The 17,502-nt window shown below is 48.5% G+C and overlaps 8 protein-coding genes across 8 annotated transcripts; 4 read left to right on the forward strand and 4 right to left on the reverse strand.

Annotated features, from left to right (window-relative positions):
* Nucleotides 1-69: 69 nt before the first annotated feature.
* On the forward strand, nucleotides 70-1,700 carry UA08_08403 (Hydroxyacid-oxoacid transhydrogenase, mitochondrial; the record flags this gene model as incomplete). The annotated part of the gene is made up of 3 exons (XM_020263511.1): nucleotides 70-503; nucleotides 583-641; nucleotides 694-1,700. The coding sequence occupies 3 exons, from the start codon at nucleotides 70-72 to the stop codon at nucleotides 1,698-1,700; spliced, it is 1,500 nt and encodes a 499-aa protein (XP_020116321.1).
* Nucleotides 1,701-2,192: 492 nt separating this feature from the next.
* Nucleotides 2,193-2,543, forward strand: UA08_08404 (hypothetical protein; the record flags this gene model as incomplete). Its single annotated transcript, XM_020263512.1, has 1 exon — nucleotides 2,193-2,543. The coding sequence occupies one exon, from the start codon at nucleotides 2,193-2,195 to the stop codon at nucleotides 2,541-2,543; it is 351 nt and encodes a 116-aa protein (XP_020116320.1).
* Nucleotides 2,544-3,512: 969 nt separating this feature from the next.
* On the reverse strand, nucleotides 3,513-5,368 carry UA08_08405 (hypothetical protein; the record flags this gene model as incomplete). Its single annotated transcript, XM_020263513.1, has 2 exons — nucleotides 3,513-5,219; nucleotides 5,312-5,368. 2 exons carry the CDS (start codon nucleotides 5,366-5,368, stop codon nucleotides 3,513-3,515), a joined length of 1,764 nt encoding a protein of 587 aa, XP_020116323.1.
* Nucleotides 5,369-7,006: 1,638 nt separating this feature from the next.
* On the reverse strand, nucleotides 7,007-10,190 carry UA08_08406 (hypothetical protein; the record flags this gene model as incomplete). The annotated part of the gene is made up of 8 exons (XM_020263514.1): nucleotides 7,007-7,949; nucleotides 8,020-8,175; nucleotides 8,235-8,462; nucleotides 8,521-8,662; nucleotides 8,710-8,918; nucleotides 8,990-9,856; nucleotides 9,933-10,015; nucleotides 10,074-10,190. 8 exons carry the CDS (start codon nucleotides 10,188-10,190, stop codon nucleotides 7,007-7,009), a joined length of 2,745 nt encoding a protein of 914 aa, XP_020116322.1.
* Nucleotides 10,191-10,660: 470 nt separating this feature from the next.
* UA08_08407 (hypothetical protein) lies at nucleotides 10,661-11,825 on the reverse strand (the record flags this gene model as incomplete). Its single annotated transcript, XM_020263515.1, has 3 exons — nucleotides 10,661-10,878; nucleotides 10,925-11,635; nucleotides 11,786-11,825. 3 exons carry the CDS (start codon nucleotides 11,823-11,825, stop codon nucleotides 10,661-10,663), a joined length of 969 nt encoding a protein of 322 aa, XP_020116325.1.
* A 1,177-nt stretch (nucleotides 11,826-13,002) lies between these two features.
* Nucleotides 13,003-14,137, forward strand: UA08_08408 (hypothetical protein; the record flags this gene model as incomplete). The annotated part of the gene is made up of 2 exons (XM_020263516.1): nucleotides 13,003-13,406; nucleotides 13,480-14,137. The coding sequence occupies 2 exons, from the start codon at nucleotides 13,003-13,005 to the stop codon at nucleotides 14,135-14,137; spliced, it is 1,062 nt and encodes a 353-aa protein (XP_020116324.1).
* A 478-nt stretch (nucleotides 14,138-14,615) lies between these two features.
* On the forward strand, nucleotides 14,616-15,672 carry UA08_08409 (hypothetical protein; the record flags this gene model as incomplete). The annotated part of the gene is made up of 3 exons (XM_020263517.1): nucleotides 14,616-15,156; nucleotides 15,216-15,472; nucleotides 15,586-15,672. The coding sequence occupies 3 exons, from the start codon at nucleotides 14,616-14,618 to the stop codon at nucleotides 15,670-15,672; spliced, it is 885 nt and encodes a 294-aa protein (XP_020116451.1).
* A 40-nt stretch (nucleotides 15,673-15,712) lies between these two features.
* On the reverse strand, nucleotides 15,713-17,258 carry UA08_08410 (hypothetical protein; the record flags this gene model as incomplete). The annotated part of the gene is made up of 4 exons (XM_020263518.1): nucleotides 15,713-16,732; nucleotides 16,793-16,885; nucleotides 16,954-17,079; nucleotides 17,142-17,258. 4 exons carry the CDS (start codon nucleotides 17,256-17,258, stop codon nucleotides 15,713-15,715), a joined length of 1,356 nt encoding a protein of 451 aa, XP_020116452.1.
* Between the last annotated feature and the right edge of the window lie 244 nt (nucleotides 17,259-17,502).

Here is a 17,502-nt window from a genome sequence, read left to right on the forward strand (position 1 = left end):
CACATACATTTATCTCAACATCCAGCCAGTTTGTTCCTTTTTGAGCAGACAGCACTGTATACAGCCAGAATGGCCGTCCCAGCCCTCAGAGTAGCGCCATCAGCTGCCAGCCGAGCAGTGTCTCTCCTTCGCACTATACAGTTCACACACCCGCCCAATTGTCCCTGCCACACCAATCCAGGTCATCATCACCACCATCAGCGGCAACAGATCAATCTCGCCAACAACACCAATGTGCGTCGACATTTTGCTACTCCCACGGACCCTTCCCAGCAAAAGGAATACGCCTTTGAAATGGCAGCTTCGAGCATCCGATTTGGCCCTGGTTCCACAAAGGAAGTCGGCATGGACTTCAAAAATATGGGAGCAAAAAGGGTCTGCATTGTGACGGACTCGAATGTGGCTCAACTGGATGCTATGAAACAGGCCACTGAGGGTCTTTCTCGAGAGGGTGTGGAGTTTACCGTCTTTGACAAGGTTCGCACTGAGCCCAAGGACAGCTCGTATGTGGTTCCTTTCATTTCCTTCATGCACTTTGGGAGATTGAGGTGATATTGATATAGATGGATGCACCGTACATAGGATCAAAGAAGCAATTGCCTTTGCTAAGCCTTACAACCCTGATGCATTCCTTGCTGTTGGTAAGCAGTGAACGATTGGCTCCAGAGGTAAGATAACTGACAACCATTCCAGGTGGTGGTTCTGTCATTGATACTGCCAAACTGATGAACCTATATACCGTTTTTCACGACGCCGACTTCCTGGACTTTGTCAACGCCCCTCTCGGCAAGGGCCTTCCAGTCACAAAACCATTGAAACCATTGGTTGCTGTTCCCACCACCGCCGGAACTGGGTCCGAAACTACAGGCACGGCCATCTTTGACCTTGTGTCGAAGAAAGCAAAAACCGGCGTTGCTCACCGTGCTCTCAAACCCACCCTTGGGATTTGCGACCCATTCAACACGCGCACAATGCCCAGCGCCGTGCACGCCTCCTCTGGTCTAGACGTGCTCTGCCACTCGCTCGAATCATACACCGCGATCCCTTACTACGAGCGCAAACCTCGACCCACCAATCCAATCAACCGTCCAGCCTATCAAGGCGCAAACCCCATTTCAGATATATTCTCACTCAACGCTCTGCGCAACACTGTCAAATACCTTCCTCGCGCCGTCAGAGACCCCGATGACTTTGAAGCGCAAGAGCAAATGCTCTTAGCCGCGACGTTGGCTGGCGTCGGTTTCGGCAATGCCGGCGTCCATCTATGCCATGGCATGAGCTATCCAATCTCCGGTCAAAACCCGGGCTACAAACACGCCGGCTATCAGGTAGACCATCCCATTATCCCGCACGGAGTCTCCGTGGCCGTAACTGCGCCTTCAGTCTTTCGATTTACAGCTGCGTCAAACCCAGACCGCCATCTAGAAGCGGCCGAGGCATTTGGCGTTGATATCACCAATGTCAAACGCGAAAGTGCGGGGGAAGTGCTAGGCGAGGCTATTGCGAAGTTCTTGGTTTCTCTGGGCGACCAGCCGCGTGGGCTGAAGGATCTAGGGTTTAAGGCATCTGATATTGATGGGTTGGTTGAAGGTACCATTCCGCAGAAGCGTGTGCTCATGTTGGCGCCTAGTTTGAGTGAGGAATTGAATGCCGAGAAGGAGGAGCTGAGAACGTTGTTTGAGAACTCGATGGAATACTAGTTTTGTTATATTATTATCAAGTCACGATTTGCATAGCGTGCTAATTTTACCATGCCATGAAGCAGTGCAATTCTTAATATCCTGCAGCAATGTTTTTTCTAATGTTACCTGGCACAAAGTAAGGAAGCACCTTTGGGCCATTGGGCCACAGAATCGGAATTAGGGCAAAGCTGGCACGGTACCAAGCGAGCCAGGCAACGCCCAAAGCCAAAACCCACAGAGCCCAAGGATTCTGGTATAGGAGAGTGAGGATTGTAAGAGGAGGAGCCTGCTTGTTACCTACATTCCTGAACGCAACGTCGTTTAGCTCAGCTTACCTGCAATGCTGGCATACCTCGTATTCGCCTGTCAAAGAGGGGCGAAAACACGCATGACTCGGCGACTATCACTGTATCACAAAGAACTAGTAACAACTGAGCAGGGGTCTTTTTTGTATCAGCCACTTCCGCCAACACCACAGCAAGCGCAAGAATAGGATCCATAGACTCCACCATGTCTGCTACATTCGGCGTCGCCCTGGTCGTCGGCGGCTGTGGCTACCTGGGCTCCAATCTGGTCAAGGCCCTGCGCGCAGAGTCGCCGTGCACCGCTGTCCACGTTGTCAGCCGGAACCCAGAGCAGAACCGCTTCACAGAGGTTGTCTACCACGCAGGAGGCATCTCTGATGCTCCTCAGGTGGCTGACAGTCAACAACTCAAATATCTTGCCGGCGGCTGTCAATGGGACATTACCAAGGCAGAGCAGAAATTGGGCTACCAGCCGGTGACAGACCAAGATGCAACGATCAAGAAGGTTGCCCAGGCAGAGATCAAGCGACTGGCTATTGTGAAGAAGCAAATCTAAACGAGGTATTTTCAATATCGGGCATTGTATCTAGATAGCTAGTGAGCAATATGATTTCCCCTCAGCACCACCGCAAACCGAATGATATGTCTATGTTTCTGACCTGAGCCGCAGCAGAAGAACATTATCAGACTTGGGCATCACTCAGAGGCTCGATGATTTCGGAGTGAGAATATAGGCCAAGGAGAGCGTAGGAAGAGTTCATTTCAAACAAACTCTCTTAAAGTGGCGCTGAGAACTAACTATACGGCAATCATCGTAGGCTACGTGCCTAGTGTTTCGTCCTTTTTCCGCATTTATGTGCGCGAATCTCGTCTATACACAACTATTGCTGACAGCCTGCTCTCGCGGCTTTCACCTGGAATGTCCACAAAATCAAGAGATGAGAGCCTGCAGATCACCACTCATCCACAAAACAGAAGAGACAAAAAGAAACCCGATCCGTGGTCGCTCCTTAAGACAAATGTCTCCCTCGAGACCACATCACAACATCAAGGAGAATACCTCGGATTGAGAGATGCTGGTCATATCAGTTCGCCGCTGGATTAGTATTGGTTCACGTTGGCATCGAAGAAGTGCTCTCTCAAGTCGAATTTGTGAGATAATCAATGGTAGGAAAGCTGTGATTTTAGAAAAGAATTCCAAAGACCATGCATAATCGTCTTCCTCATTGATAGACCGAGCGTGGAGCTTGTATTCTAGATTATTTAAGTGAATATGAATATTAACGAGAACTCACTCTCATTCATCGAGTCCCACACGGTCTAGGAGAAGAGCACAATGGGACAAGAAATCAGAATATAGGTTAGATCATTGTCCATGCTCTGAAATAATCAATTCCCAACACCAGTCCCAATTAGATCCTTTCCTTTTCTGTTCCAGACAGAATATCCCAGACGTGATTATGATAAATAAATACCCCAATAAAAACAAACATATATACACATCGAAGAAAGTAGGGAAGAAAGGCTACTCTTTTTCCACAACTTCACCATTCTCAATAATAGTGCCCAATCCCGCACTGCGCTCGTCAGAACGTTGCTGCTCCTCTTCGATATCGGAACGAATCATCCCCATTGAGCATGCAATGTGATCTAGCCAGACGACCGAGCGATAACCGCCGGCAGATTTGTCACCATGATGATTTTCATCGTGATGCACTGGACCGCGGCCAATCTCAGACACCAGACGGAAAGGCAGTGTCAATGTTGTTGTTGTGGTGGTGGTGGTGGTGGTGGTGGTGGTGGTGGGATCCGAAGATGTAACGTCGTTCACTGAGCTGGAACTAGAATTCGTGAAGATGGTGTCACAGGCAGAATCAATTGATGTCGTTGGAGAGAGATAGGCCGATCCCATTTCTGTTGCATGTGAAGTAGATGAAGTAGACGGTGAAGATGGTAACGGCGATTGTGGTGGTGGCGGCGTTTCTTCGTCTACACCTCTGATACGCATGTTGTCGATTTTGACTGTCCGCAAAAGCTTTTCCAATGTGTTCACACAATGCATAGCACCCTGAAGCAGAAGGGTCGGGTTGGTATCCGGGAACAGTGCTGGTGCCGGCCCTACGAACCCATCTACGTTGACTTCTATTCCCTCCTTCTTTTGGAAATGATACATGATCGAAGCGCGCAGCTCGTCAGCAAGACCCTGAAGATTTGCACAGGTGGCATGAATGCGAGAAACAAGAGACCTCACATCCTGTCGAGGAGTGTTTGGTAATAGCTGGCGTATATCGTAGATATACCGAGGGCATTTGACCATTTCCATGAAAATCATCTCGGAGATGTGCACAAACACCGACCACTCGCTGGGTTTCTTCGCATCTTCCTCTTGCACTTTGATGGCAAAGTTTTGCCATTCCTCTTCGTCCAAGAAACAAGGTATGCCTTCATGTAGTGCGTGGGCAACTAAGAATCCCCTGAAAGTATAATAACAAGAACGGCCAAGGCCGGACATGTGTTTCTTGACGCCGCGTCTCAGAAACATTTCCCGGACGCCGCGGGCATGTTTTACCCAGGCATCTGGGGTTGTCCGAGCATACAGTTCGTAAACAGTAAGCATCATAACAGTGCTAAGCACATCGTCCGAGAAAGCTTCGTCCGTGTCTATTATTCGATTGATCCTGCGTAGCGCTTCCCCGTACATATAACGACTAGTGCGAAGAAGTCGGATGTCTTTCGTGAGAGATGCGAGATAGACGGCACTGAGACAGCACACTGCCGAATCTTGATAGGCTCTTTTGTGGAAATTCTCTGTGATATACTCGGGGAATGCGAGCTCGGACCGGAAGCGGTTGTGGAAGTATAAGGTCGGAAAGGCTGCACATGTGAATTCCATAAATAATCTTGGTTGTTGGCTCATGAATAGCTTCTGAATGAGCGCGGGTGACAGACTTTCGTCAATGCTGCTTGCGTGGGTTCGCATCAAGAGAAGCGCGTCCTCAGCCATGACTACCGGCATCTTCGTCCGCGGGTCGGTTACGATCACGGTGGAGGACGAGGATGACGGTCCAGGAGAAGGTCTCTTTTCGGCATCATTGGATTTGCGACCTGACATCCGACGATGGCGACGTTGCAGATTCGGTCCCTCATCTTGAAATTTCAGTCCGCGATTGTATCCTGGACAAGGAGAGCCGTATTTGCGACACTGTCCGCACTCGGGGCGAGCCTCGTCGCACTATATAGTTATGGATGCTTGGATTAGATTACAGCTTCTTTTCCCTGTTTTAGGGCTCTTTCCTCAGACCAGAAGATGAAAATATGCCTCACCTTGACCCGTCTATTCCGACATGTAGAGCAGCCCTTACTGCGAGGGACACCGACCATGATGCATGTTGTCTCTTATACAACATTTCAAGGCATGTCACGGTCGCAACACTTGTCTCATTATCTGTCAAACAATCTTAGCCATGGGCAAAGGCCGGCAGGTGACCTGGCTTGAAAAGAGCATGGAAGTGAGATTATTTTTTGGTGTTGAAGGTCGGAGAAGTAGGCTCCGCACTTTGTCGGCCTGAGGCGCACGGCATCAATCCACCTTTATCGCGGCTGATTTGAAACATTAACTAGTTAGTTAGTTAGCTAGTTGATACAAGTACGTAAGGCTTAATGGCAATTCTTATATATTACTTGATTTGTTAAGTAATTTAGGAGGGACTGCACCCATACTAAGGGCGTGTAGCTCAGCGGTAGAGTACTCGCATCGCACGATCAAGCGAGGGGTCCTGGTTTCGATTACCAGCTCGTCCAAGCAATTTTTTACTTAGCAGTAAATCAATTTTTTTTTCCCCAAGAGCTCCTCAATCCTATGCATCCGTTTTCTACTCTTCTTGATTTTCCATGAGCACTACCCAAGCCAACGGGCGTGGAGAATCTCTTCAGGCATCTGTAGGAAGTATGAGGTCTGTTGGGGTAGGGCGGCAGTGAGATGATGAGAGTCATTCATTCCCACAGGTAAATCCAGTCCACTGTCAAAACAGATCGTAGACTGAACGTGTTGTACTTGAGTGGGTGTGCAAGGATGGATGGTTACAAAATTTGAGCTTGCCAGTATGTAATGCGCGAGCCGAAGCAATGCATAATCCAGCTTCTCATCGACTATACGGCTCATGCCATATCTTGGTCCCGCAAAGATTTTAGGAATTTGTGAGAAGATTTATTACCAACGCACGATTAAAGCGTGAGGACACAAGAAGACAATTGAGTCAGGGAATGTTGGACTTGGGAATCTGGAAGTCGCCCATGTAATCCTTCTCTCCTGAGAATCGTCGTTGGTAATAACACGTCTGCATTCTGAACGATAGACATTACTATACTAACGTAACATAGAGAGTCTAACTTATAGCAGCGCAAAAATGCATATGCAAGTCGAACCGACTAAGGACCATCGTAATGTAGACCCATCGAGAGATTATGGTGATGACTGGAACTTTGATATCGGACTCACTGGGGATTCGGGAAAATATCCATTGCCTTCAAGCCTACAGCATGGGCATCCCAGTGGCACACAGATATGTACTTTTGAGATGTCCCTGTTGCGTATGAGGTACTGAAATATCGATGGTTGTCTTCAGCAGACATAGCAGTCCTCCCAAAAACACAAGAGACAAACTTCTTCAAGAGAAAGACGCAGGCTGCCACTGATAGTTAGCACAAATATTGAATGCATCTGTAATGGCGGTGGTGGTCGAAAGGATATAGTCGGGACTGGGAAGATATAAGGACAGGACGGCTGGGCAGGCAGCTTGTAGCTCATTGCAACATCGCAGTGATTTTTACGTGGGACCTTCTGAGAACAGGTGGCACAACAGATATGAAAATATATCAAAAAGTCTACATCTATTCAGCGGCGTCTGGCTCGCTCCTAAACTCACTTTTTCCTCACATATCGAATAGGCATTCGGATCTCACGTTCTCTTTAAATCGCTGGGGAAAAAATCTATTTCTTTCGAAACATCAGCACCATTGTCAAGGATTCGTCCCGCCCGTTTGATTAGTAGAGCCATTAACACCATTTGGCGACGGCCAATTCCACCATGCAGATGCCATGTCGTTCAAATTGGGAATCATATTGTTTCCACTGCTGGTTAGAGGTGTAGTCATGGTATCGCCTCGTGGAAGTGGTGGCCGAGGGGACGCTGTTGATGATGGCGACATTGATGCTGTAGAGAATAATGGTGCATCGCCAAGTCCTTCTGACAGCATTTTGAGATCTCTGCTTGAAGGTGTCCAGCTCAGTCCGCCACTGAGCTGTCCAAAATCAACGTCTCGCGGCAGCAGATCATGCGCATCTATAAGATTTGCACCGAGATCCGAGTCTTCTAGAATTGATGGTTGTGATAATCGCAGCTTTTTCTGTCCTGCCGCAGAGGAAGAATCATCAGGGGCGTTGGCAGATGCCCCATCTTCCCGAACAGATTGTTGATTTTTGGCAACAAATGCAGCAGGCGACTCGAATGATCTTTTCGATTTCGTGCCATTCTTTCGCATATGATTCTGCCATCGCCGTTGCAAGCTCACTAGGAAGTCCCGAGTTCTTTTCGCATTCTCAAAGGACTGGCCTAGCTCGTCCAAGGCTCGGAAACAAACATTCAAATGTGCCGCCATGTCCGCCAGTCTGTTTTTTTCCTCTGCGTGCAGCCGACCAGTATCTTGAGATGACATGGAAATGGTGATGAATATCAGCATCAATGCGGCAGTGAATATAATAGCAACTACTTGGTTATTGATTCGTCGGAATGTATAATACTTCTCGTAGAGTCGTAACAGGCGTGCAATTGCCGTCGCCGATTCGGCACATGTTCTTCGTGCGTGTTGATATCCTGGTCCTTGTTTTGGATTCTGTGGCTGTATGTAGCTTTTAGACACCCATGGTCGATGAAAGAAGATCACTATTTGGTGATATTGCATACTATAATGACAAACTTAGTTTATAAAACGATGGATAGATAGAGCGAGATGGGAATATAAAGATGACTCACTGCAACATCAATAGGTGAGGTAATGCAGGTCCATAATCATGCTCAAGGTCAATTTGCATCGAAGGAGATAAATTTCTCTTCCATGCAAACAAATCCTCCGTCACCTTATAGGTAATTCGTTGCAGGTCGTGACTAGCTATGTCACTACAGCCGTACCTAAAGTAGACATTAGTGAAATTAGAACCTAGGTTTGAATAGCTTGAAAAGCCACTGACAAAATATGCCCTACGGGCGCAATCATTTCCCATAGATTAACGAATTGTTGAGTGATAAGCTCGCTGGTATTCCTGAGGCCATTCTCTAGACTGCTTGGTAGAAGCTCGCCCATTCCGTAACCATACCATATATCCTCTCTGGTATTATTCAAAGATGATGCTGGCTTTGCAACAGATATATCCCCAGCATTCATACTGAAAGGGCGACCAAGATAAAAGCCCCAAAAGCTATGTAAATCTGGGTTAATACCACTTCTAATCACGGTCATTTAGTTTGCAAACTCACTGGTCTGCGATATAGCTTCCCCAAAAGACGACCTTTCGGACATTTGCCTCCATGGGAGTCATGCTCCCTTTCTCAACATAAGCTGCCATATCTATATGCAGACCCAAGTCATAAGCAAGTCGCATGGACATTCCTAAAATTCCTGTGAGCTTATATATTTCCGTTTATCCAGTCAAAGAATATTCTTACCACTATAGAGCCATCCACGGGCGTCTCTATTCGACGCGGCCTCGTGACTACTGAGGATGACAAGAGCCTGTACTGTAGCCACGCAGGGACTGTCCAGTTCTATCTCCAAAAGAGCTTTCGCCCTGTCTGCAAAGAATTCTGACAGTGATTTCGGGAAGGTTATGAACGTTGGATGATAGCGTGCCTCGAAAGCAGCACCAAGCGCGCACCTAACACGCTTCTAATTAGTGAACGGGAACAGAAGATGTAGAGGTGTCTCCTAATGCAGCTTTGAACCTACATTGCATTCGTAAGAACCTCCGAGTAGAATGGAGTATCATCCGATTCGTCCCGCCATTTAGCACGCGCAATCGCGAACATCTCTGGCTCAACAATGTACAAACTTGGATTCTGCCATGTGAAATAAAGTTCTATCAAATGGTTTTCCAGGCTTTGTTCAACGTGCTGCCCAATATGTAAGTGATTAAGAAGCTCTTGGCCATCGTGGCGGACCGAGCGCTCGTCGGGGCCTGGCCTTTGCGTTGAAGTAGATGTAACATCGACTAGGTTGAGGTTCGAGGTCGGGCCATAAAATCGAAGGTGTCCATCGCTGGCCAGTTTCAAAGTGCCAATACGATGTGATAGTTGCTCTATGACCTCTCGTTCGGCCTCGTCTCCAGTATCTGAATCATTATCATCATCATCATGCTGGTGTGCGCGCATTGACGTTCTTTCAGCTCCTGTATAAGCACCTGACTCTGGGTGGTGAAGAGCTTCAGGAGTAGTGTGTAACTGATTTGTAGTGTAGAGATCATCTAGGCACTCAGCTGTGGGAAGACTAAAGTCGAAGGCAGGAGGTAAAAGGTTAGGGTGAACATTGGGGTACCGTCCAGGTGGCGAAACAAGGTTACCGGCAGCTGCTGGAAATCGATTAGATACAGCTGTATCCCCATTTTTATTGGTAGTGGGATTAGGTGGGTTGATGGCGCTGTGAGAAGCGATGCCTTTGATGACGCCTCGCGGTATCTGGAGGGTATCCAGCACTCTGTTCATTTCTTGCTCGGCATCTGGTCGCATTAGAGGTGGCTCTAGGCCATTGTCATGAATAAATTGAGTCAACTGGTCAATTCTCGAAGAGAAAATTTCCGATGCTGCACGCAAGGAAATTCTAGTGAGAAGGGTCAGCAAAGTTCGAAAGGTCCATGGTAGCCAAGACTAATAATAGCCTTGGATCTCTCGCTTACTTTCTTTTATCATCCCCCAGTTGGTATCTGCATATTTTCTCTTTTTTCTGGCAGTTCAGGCAATTTGGCGTCGCGCCATCACACTAATACCAAATGTAAGCTAGCTAGCTATGCACAAATCCAAGGGATAACCACACGAACCCTGATTTTGCTCTCTCGGCAGGGTACACATGCTGTGGTAACATGCTTGCGCGGCGCCTTTTTCCCTTTTCCTGACGCTGGTGGTGGCTGTTGTGCATCGCCCTGCGAGGTTGACATGATATATCAAGCAAATACTATCAAGAAACTTTGTCCGGCCGTTCATTTCATCTAGGGCTGTCCCGCCGGGCTATGTCCAAGCATCCATTCTTATAGTCAAGAATTCTCCTTTCAAAGAGAGTGTCTGGTGTCAAACGAGGGCGAAGGGAAAATTCAAACGTAATATAAAAAAAAAATTAAAGAAAAGATGGAGATGAAGTTTTCCAGATCGCAGATTTGCATGCGGGGAAACTGCCCACCCGCGGGCAGCCACGACCAGCCCGATTGGGCCAATCATGTCATCTGAAAATGCCGTCTCCTGATTGGTCCGGTGTCGGCTCGTTGATACGATACTGTACGGTCAATACAGGTTTGATACAATAACTACAGAAGTAACATAGCATTGTCTGGCTGGCTACAGGAATAGAACTCTACCTAACGTCTGCTCTCGAACCCCAGTTCAATCCTGCAAGACGCACATGGCGGGCTCTTTAAAATTCCTGGACGCCAGTGTATTTCTGATTTTGGATAATCTCAACCCAGTAGTTATCTGGATCGAGGACGAAAGCCACGTTCTTCATCCTTCCGTCGGTAAGACGCTTCTTCCAATTGACATTGAGCGATTCGAAGCGGGCACAGGCAGCATCCAGATCATCCACAGATACGCCTAGATGGTGAGAAACAAGCGTGTTAGCAAGCGGTTTCAGCACTGACTAGTGAATTGCAGCTAAATATTAATTCTCGAGGAGACTTACAAATATGACCAAAGCCCTGAGGCTGGTCGTTCCCGTTGTGGTAGACGGGGCCTTCTTCTTTCTCGGTGCCGTAGTTCCAGGTGAGCTCTAGGAGGCCTTCCCATTCGGAAACTGGGTTTTTGGCGCCCTCGCGCACGGGCGGGTTTGATGAAGGGTATCCCAAAAAGTAAAGGTTGAATTTGGCATCAGGATTTTCTGACGTACGAAGCAATTTCATGCCCAGAACTTCCTGGTAGAACTTGAGACTCGTTTCGGCAGATTTGACTCGGAGCATGGTGTGGTTCAATCGGTAGGTCGAGACATCGGTCGTTGTTCCAACGTCCTCGTCGTGACGCCGAATGATCTCCACCCAGTATCCGTCAGGATCCTTGGCGAATGCAATGTGCTTCATACGACCATCCTGCAATTTCTTCTGGAAGGGGTACCCGGCGTCCTCAATGCGCTTGCAGGCAGCCTCAATGTTGTCTACGGAGATGGCAATGTGTCCGAATCCACGATAGGGCTCGGTATTACCGTTCACGACGCTGTAGTTCGGATCGCTCTCGGTACCCCAGTTGTGGGTAAGCTCGAGAACGGCATTTCGATCCGTGAAGCCGTTCTTACCAGAGAGCGAGTCGGGCCCATTGTATGCGAGAAAGTAGAGGGAGAACTTGGCTTCGGGAAAGTCCAATTTTTGAATCTCGTTTAGACCAAGGAACTTGTAGTATTCCACTATAGAATGTCAGCAGCGCTATGGGCGGGCAGGCGGGCAGAGGTTCACTTGCATGATTTCTGAGGGTCTTTGACCCGAATCATGGTATCTAAAAATCACTGTGAGCTGGCTGATTCTTGACGCGGACAGCGCACTGGGTAAAGTCTCACGGTTGAACTTGTAGGTCGAGAGGTTCGTGGTGGAGGCCATTGTGCCGAACAGTCTCGAGCGTCCTAAAGAAGAGCTTGTCAGCTTGCCTGCCAGTTTCTCGAAAGCCCGATCCACTTGGACGTGCCTCGAATCAAAGTATATGCTCTGGAAGATCTGAACAGGGTCGAGGGAGTGCGCAGGGTCAGCATGGGTCGGTTGATGGCGATGTCCTGCGAGGAAATTTTTGGAAGAAGTGGGAGGGAAACTTATCTACTCCAAGCTCAAGGAAGGCGGGGCATGACGTTGCCGCTAATTCTCCGTGAAGCTTTTGCAGTTTTCTCCGTGCGACCGAGCATCCTTTTCCTACCTGGTCACAGAATTTATAACTGGGTAGGAATGATCAAGCTGAGATACCAAGGCCTGGAATGAGATTGTTCAAGATACGTACGGTTAATGTTATAGTTGGCTCATATGCACACAGCTGTCAGCTGTCAGCTGTATTGTGTATTGTGTATTGTGTATTGTGTATGGTAAATACAGTTGTAACAAAACCTGGGAAGCCCAATACGCAAATAAGTTACACCGTTACACGGACAGCCGACGGCAACGCAACCAACCCAAACCACCTCCGTCCGACCTTCTTTCAAACAACAAGTTGGCTACGAGACTACGACTGCAGGCTAACCAACTAGTCGACTACGGAGCAAGTACGAGTTACCTGCGAAGTTGGGTCTTGATCAACTACCTCCTGTTCAGACAGCGTGCTCAGGCCTTGCCTTGTCTCGCCAGCTGTGAGGGCAGTGCGCGCGTCCAGTGCTTCAATCACAGCTGTCTCCCCAGACGATCGGCTTGATCTGAAACCAAGAAGGTATGCATGGTTTAGCTTTTCCGCCAGAAGTCGCATTCATCCCTTTCAAGTCCAAATTGCTTCGGTGTTTTGTTGGTGCCCGCATTGCATTTGCCGCTCTAACCGCCGCTCCCTCTGCAGTGTGAACAGCTGCTTGTGTACCCACTTGACTTCTTTTCCTGACGCTTCCAATACTTCCCCTACTCGACCATAGCTAGCAACTATGGTTAGCCCAGCCATGGGTGACTTAGCTGGCTGTCGCATGACCAGTTCTTTTCTCTTCACAAAGTCCAGGCTCAAAGCCCTCATTATATGAACTCATCTATCCCCCTATGTGAATCGTCTCTATACACTTTCTCGATTCGAAATCTCTGAGACCAACTGACTAAAATGCAGCCGTCTTTGCAACAGGTCGGTCTGCATTCAAACCAGAGGCTTGACGACATCGCTTTCGTCCCCTACTGGGCCCGCTGCCAAGTTCAATACGCTCAAAACCTCCTAGACTATTCTCCGGAGCCAATCGAATACGACTATCACGACGACGACGGTTGGGAGACCTGCTTTTTCTTCCCCGAGGATTGCACACGTGCCCCTGCGTCATATCCCTCAGACGCCTCTGAGATCGAGACCGACGCCGACACCGACCTGAGCGTTAAGTCTGATTTGAGCGATGCCGATGCCAATTCGGACGACAACATGACACCATCACTCCCAGATATTAAGATGATCGACACGGAGGCCCTCAGCGATCTGCTAGAGGATAACCTCGCGCCTCCACAAATCACCTCAATACTGTGAGTCATGGTTCTCGTCCAGCGGTGAATAGAAAGAGAAATGCGACTGACATTGTATGGCCAACACAAAAAGAATATTTGCTACCAATGGCGCCATTTTCGCTTATGCATCGAAATTGTCAACCCGCCAGCTACGCAACTTGAGCGCGACATACGGTGCAGCATATACATCGTTTGCCAGAACGGCCTCGACAGGGAACTTGACCGGGGTGAAGCATGCTAGTCACCCGTCGTCATTCGTTACCGCACCGTCAATATCCCTGGGCGATGTTGGGTCGATTGTCTTCGAGCATGAGAACCAGGTGGCGGTGGTTACGAGGATTGCCGATAAGGTGCTTCTCGCTGCAGTGGGGCCAGAGAAACTACCACAAGCAGTCGAAGAGAGTAAGAGTGCGGCTGGTCCTGGCGCTGAAATAGATTCCAATGTCGAGTCTGCTGAGTCGGCGCCGGCAGGAGAGGAAGCTTCGTCGTCGCAGCAGCAGCAACAACAACAACATGTAGAATCACCATCACCTTCATCATCACTCAAAGCCGAGTCTCAACAACAAAACGGGAACAGTCTACTGGCGACACAATACCAAATTGACCGAGACAATGATCTCGCACGTCTTGCAGCATTAAACCTCAGTTCGTCGCCAGAAATACTGTTAGCGCTGGAATCGAAGTCTGCTGCTCTAGGACGGTTTCTGCGACAGAAACTGCAGGACCTTGAAAGTCCGGAGGATTTTTGAACAGCACTATGAACCTTATGAAGTTGTATTCCTTGTCTTTTTTTCTATACTGAGCGGCAATCTGCAAGTACGCACTTTTATATGCTTGATTATGTTTACTTTTGATTCTTTCTACGAGATACCTACCATTTTGTTGTTTGAACACAAAACATTGGAACGAGTAATCCTAATCGTCGGTTAAGGCCGTATCAATCTAGAACTTGTATATAAAACGAGGGTGCGACTACGTATTTATTTCTAAATAAATACGCCTATTAAATACTACGCTTAGAGTCAGTTCTGAGACAAGCGAAATGCCTTAGTCTAGTGTGACTCACCACGAAATAAAATCCTGTGCCCGTTAACTATCTCCCCGCAGGATCAAGGTTACATGCCCAGATACATATATCCTCAACAAAACCTCGTATTCCTTTCTCCCTCTCAACTACTCATCTCCTCACAGTTTTAGATATCAACAGACAGACCGGGGTAGAAAAAAATGGTCCTCATCCTAACAGACAACAGCGAACCATACATCCGCCTTCCGGCACCGCATTCGCACATCATCCTCACTCCTCCACGCCTCGTAGAAGCGAGAGAAGAGAAAGACAATGTAGAGAAATCCCCGCCAGAATCCGACATCAACACTGCCGTCTCTGCCCTCAATGACAAGCGTGTTTACCTCAAGCTCGAATCCACGCCTTATCCGTACATGCGTGAGCACGCAATCGCGTTTGCTCGACAAGGACACGCCGATACTCAACGGATATTGCAGCAGCAGCAGCAGCAGGGAGAATGGTTTGACGGGTGTCCGTTTCGGGATATTCGGGATACGTCGTCGCCATCTTCTTCTTTTCTAGATGCAGGAGACGCCGACATTGAACACCAAGAAATCGCACAGGCGACCAAAATCGGTGATTTGTTGCTCCATCACTACCCTTTCTATGAGCTGCCCGTAGACAGTCCGGAGCGCAAAACGGCCCAGGAAAAGAATGCTGCATTGCCGGCGGGGCATGAGGATTTGATTTGGGGGATAGGATGTATATTCTCTCTCTCTCTCTCTCAATATATCTAATAATTTGTATTCTAACGGAGATAGTCTGGCTGCTACCCACTTACCACGGCAAAGGAATAATGAGTGCCGTCCTGAAGGCCGTTATCGAAGACTGGGCCATTCCGAAAATGAACATGCGCGTGCTGAAGAGTAGCGCGTATGTGGGCAATGAGGCCTCTGTGGGCGTCTTTAGGAAGTGTGGGTTTATGCACGAGGCGACGATTGAAAAGGGGAGTGCGGTGTTGTCGGAGAGTAGGGGAGGGGGAAAGAGGGATATTCATGTGTTGAGGTGGGAGAGGAAGGTATAAGTCGTTTATTATGTAATGTATATACGCATGTATGTGTTTGAAGCAGGTATATATTCACTGTTGGGATGAAAACCATTTTCATAGGTATATTTAAGCGTAATATATAGGCAGATGGCCATCAGGATAATACTATTCTCATGTGCAGAAGACGACACACCAAAATCATCCAAAACAAACACAGCACAAGGAAATAGAGAAAATAAATAACCTGTATATATATAATATAGGTGAGGATCACACTGCAGATCCACCAGGGGAAGTGTGAAAATGGCTGGGAGCACGATTGATACCGCTCGGCTCAGTGTTGATGGGCGACGGAGCAGGAGGCGCCTCAGCTGCACTTGAGTCTTTGATGACTCGCCACCACTTCTCAGCATCGTTGGGGGTGTGTGCCTTGAACTGAAACTCGGTGGTGGTGGTGAACGCGCTACCGACTTTACCACCCGAGACATCCTTGCCCTTGATATTGAACTTGACCCCGTCAATGGCGCCAATGACGCAGTCTGGCAGGTAAAGGGTCAGATCTGGCGTGGGATCCTTGGCAAAATCGTCCGTGTCCTTGAATGAGTGCAGGTATCGTGCAGGCGTAACTACATAATAGCTAGAGCTGAAGCCCTTGATGATTGCACGGGACTTGCGCTCCAATGTTCCTTCGATCGTGGGCTTGGTAGATGCGTGGTCCTGGTTGGGGAAGGTGATGTTGTTGAATGATCTGGGGGGCTGGTCTGGGTCGATGAGGATGCCGTCGTTGCGCTTGATGAAGCGGGCCCATTCGTAGTCTCCGGGGATTTTTGTTGCGCTGCCGGTGATGTCTCCATACAAGGCGCGATGTTGATCCAGTTGAGCGCCCATGAACTGGAAAAACGTGTTCATGGCGAGCTGCACGGTCTCTATGACGTGGGCTTCGAATTCGGCAAACGAGTTTTGCACTGTGATCGTGTCCTTTCGGTTGTTGTTTTCTTCAATAACCTGCTTGTTCAGGCGATGGTTGATGCCGCGGCGCAACACGTAAGGGTCGTGTTGCGGCTCGATCTTGTTGCTGGCGAATGCTCCGTGAACAGCAGCATACTGACCGAGGAGTTCAATGTGTTTCTGAGTAAGACCACGGGCCTTGTCGACAGCTTTGGATCCCTTGAGGGCACCCGAATTGAGTTCCTTGGCCTTGTTCTTGATCTCTTTGTGGAGACGGTCCAGAATGGGGAGTACTTGGCCTTTGAGATTTTGTTCTGTTTCATTGTGCATGTTGGACACTCCCTGTTATAGTTCACTACGGTCAGATACGTGTATGCAGAATCTAGAAAAGACACCACGTACCCTTGTATTGTTGCGCAACGTTTCAAACATTCCCGAAACGCCATCTAAGCTTTGGTCGAAGTGGTGGCCCTCTCTGAGAGGGTTGCTCACGGTCTAAAATAGAACATGTCAGTCTCAACCCAGCCAGAACCAACATACTCAATGGCACTCTCTTCTTGTACCTTGAGCACTTTCTCGTAGTCCTTTGCCTGCGACTTCTGCAACTTGGCCGTGGCCTCGATATACTCCTCCAAATATCCGCACATGTGTTTCCATGCTTGCAGACGCTCGAGCAGGAGGCGCGTGGTCTAGCAGAAAAGTTAGTGAATAGCCATTTCAGCAATAAGTAATGGTAGAGACCAAAGCAAACCTCGCTAGTATCTTCTCCCATAACTCCCTCATCGTCACTCGTAGCATTGGTTGCGACGCTGTGCATCGTCGTGGACCGGTGCGGCAGAGCCGGAGGCCCTGCTGTTGCGGCGGACATATTTCTCTCTGTAATTATAAGGTATTATTACTATTGTATGCAGTAGTGTTATGTTCTGAGAAGCATATATTCCCTCTTCCCCCCTTACTCAAAAACCGGCATCATTAGCGTCATTATATAGAGAGGGGCGCGGGGTTCCTCGGAGGACAAAGCAAACAAACGGTCAGGGGTAATTGACTCACTTCCGCGCAATCCGGAGCCGTCGCGCAGGAACAGGCGCTATGGATCAGATAATCCAACAGAT

Source organism: Talaromyces atroroseus (genome assembly GCF_001907595.1).
Source record: "Talaromyces atroroseus strain IBT 11181 chromosome Unknown scaffold_14, whole genome shotgun sequence".
In the NCBI taxonomy this organism is placed as follows: Eukaryota; Fungi; Ascomycota; class Eurotiomycetes; order Eurotiales; family Trichocomaceae; genus Talaromyces; species Talaromyces atroroseus.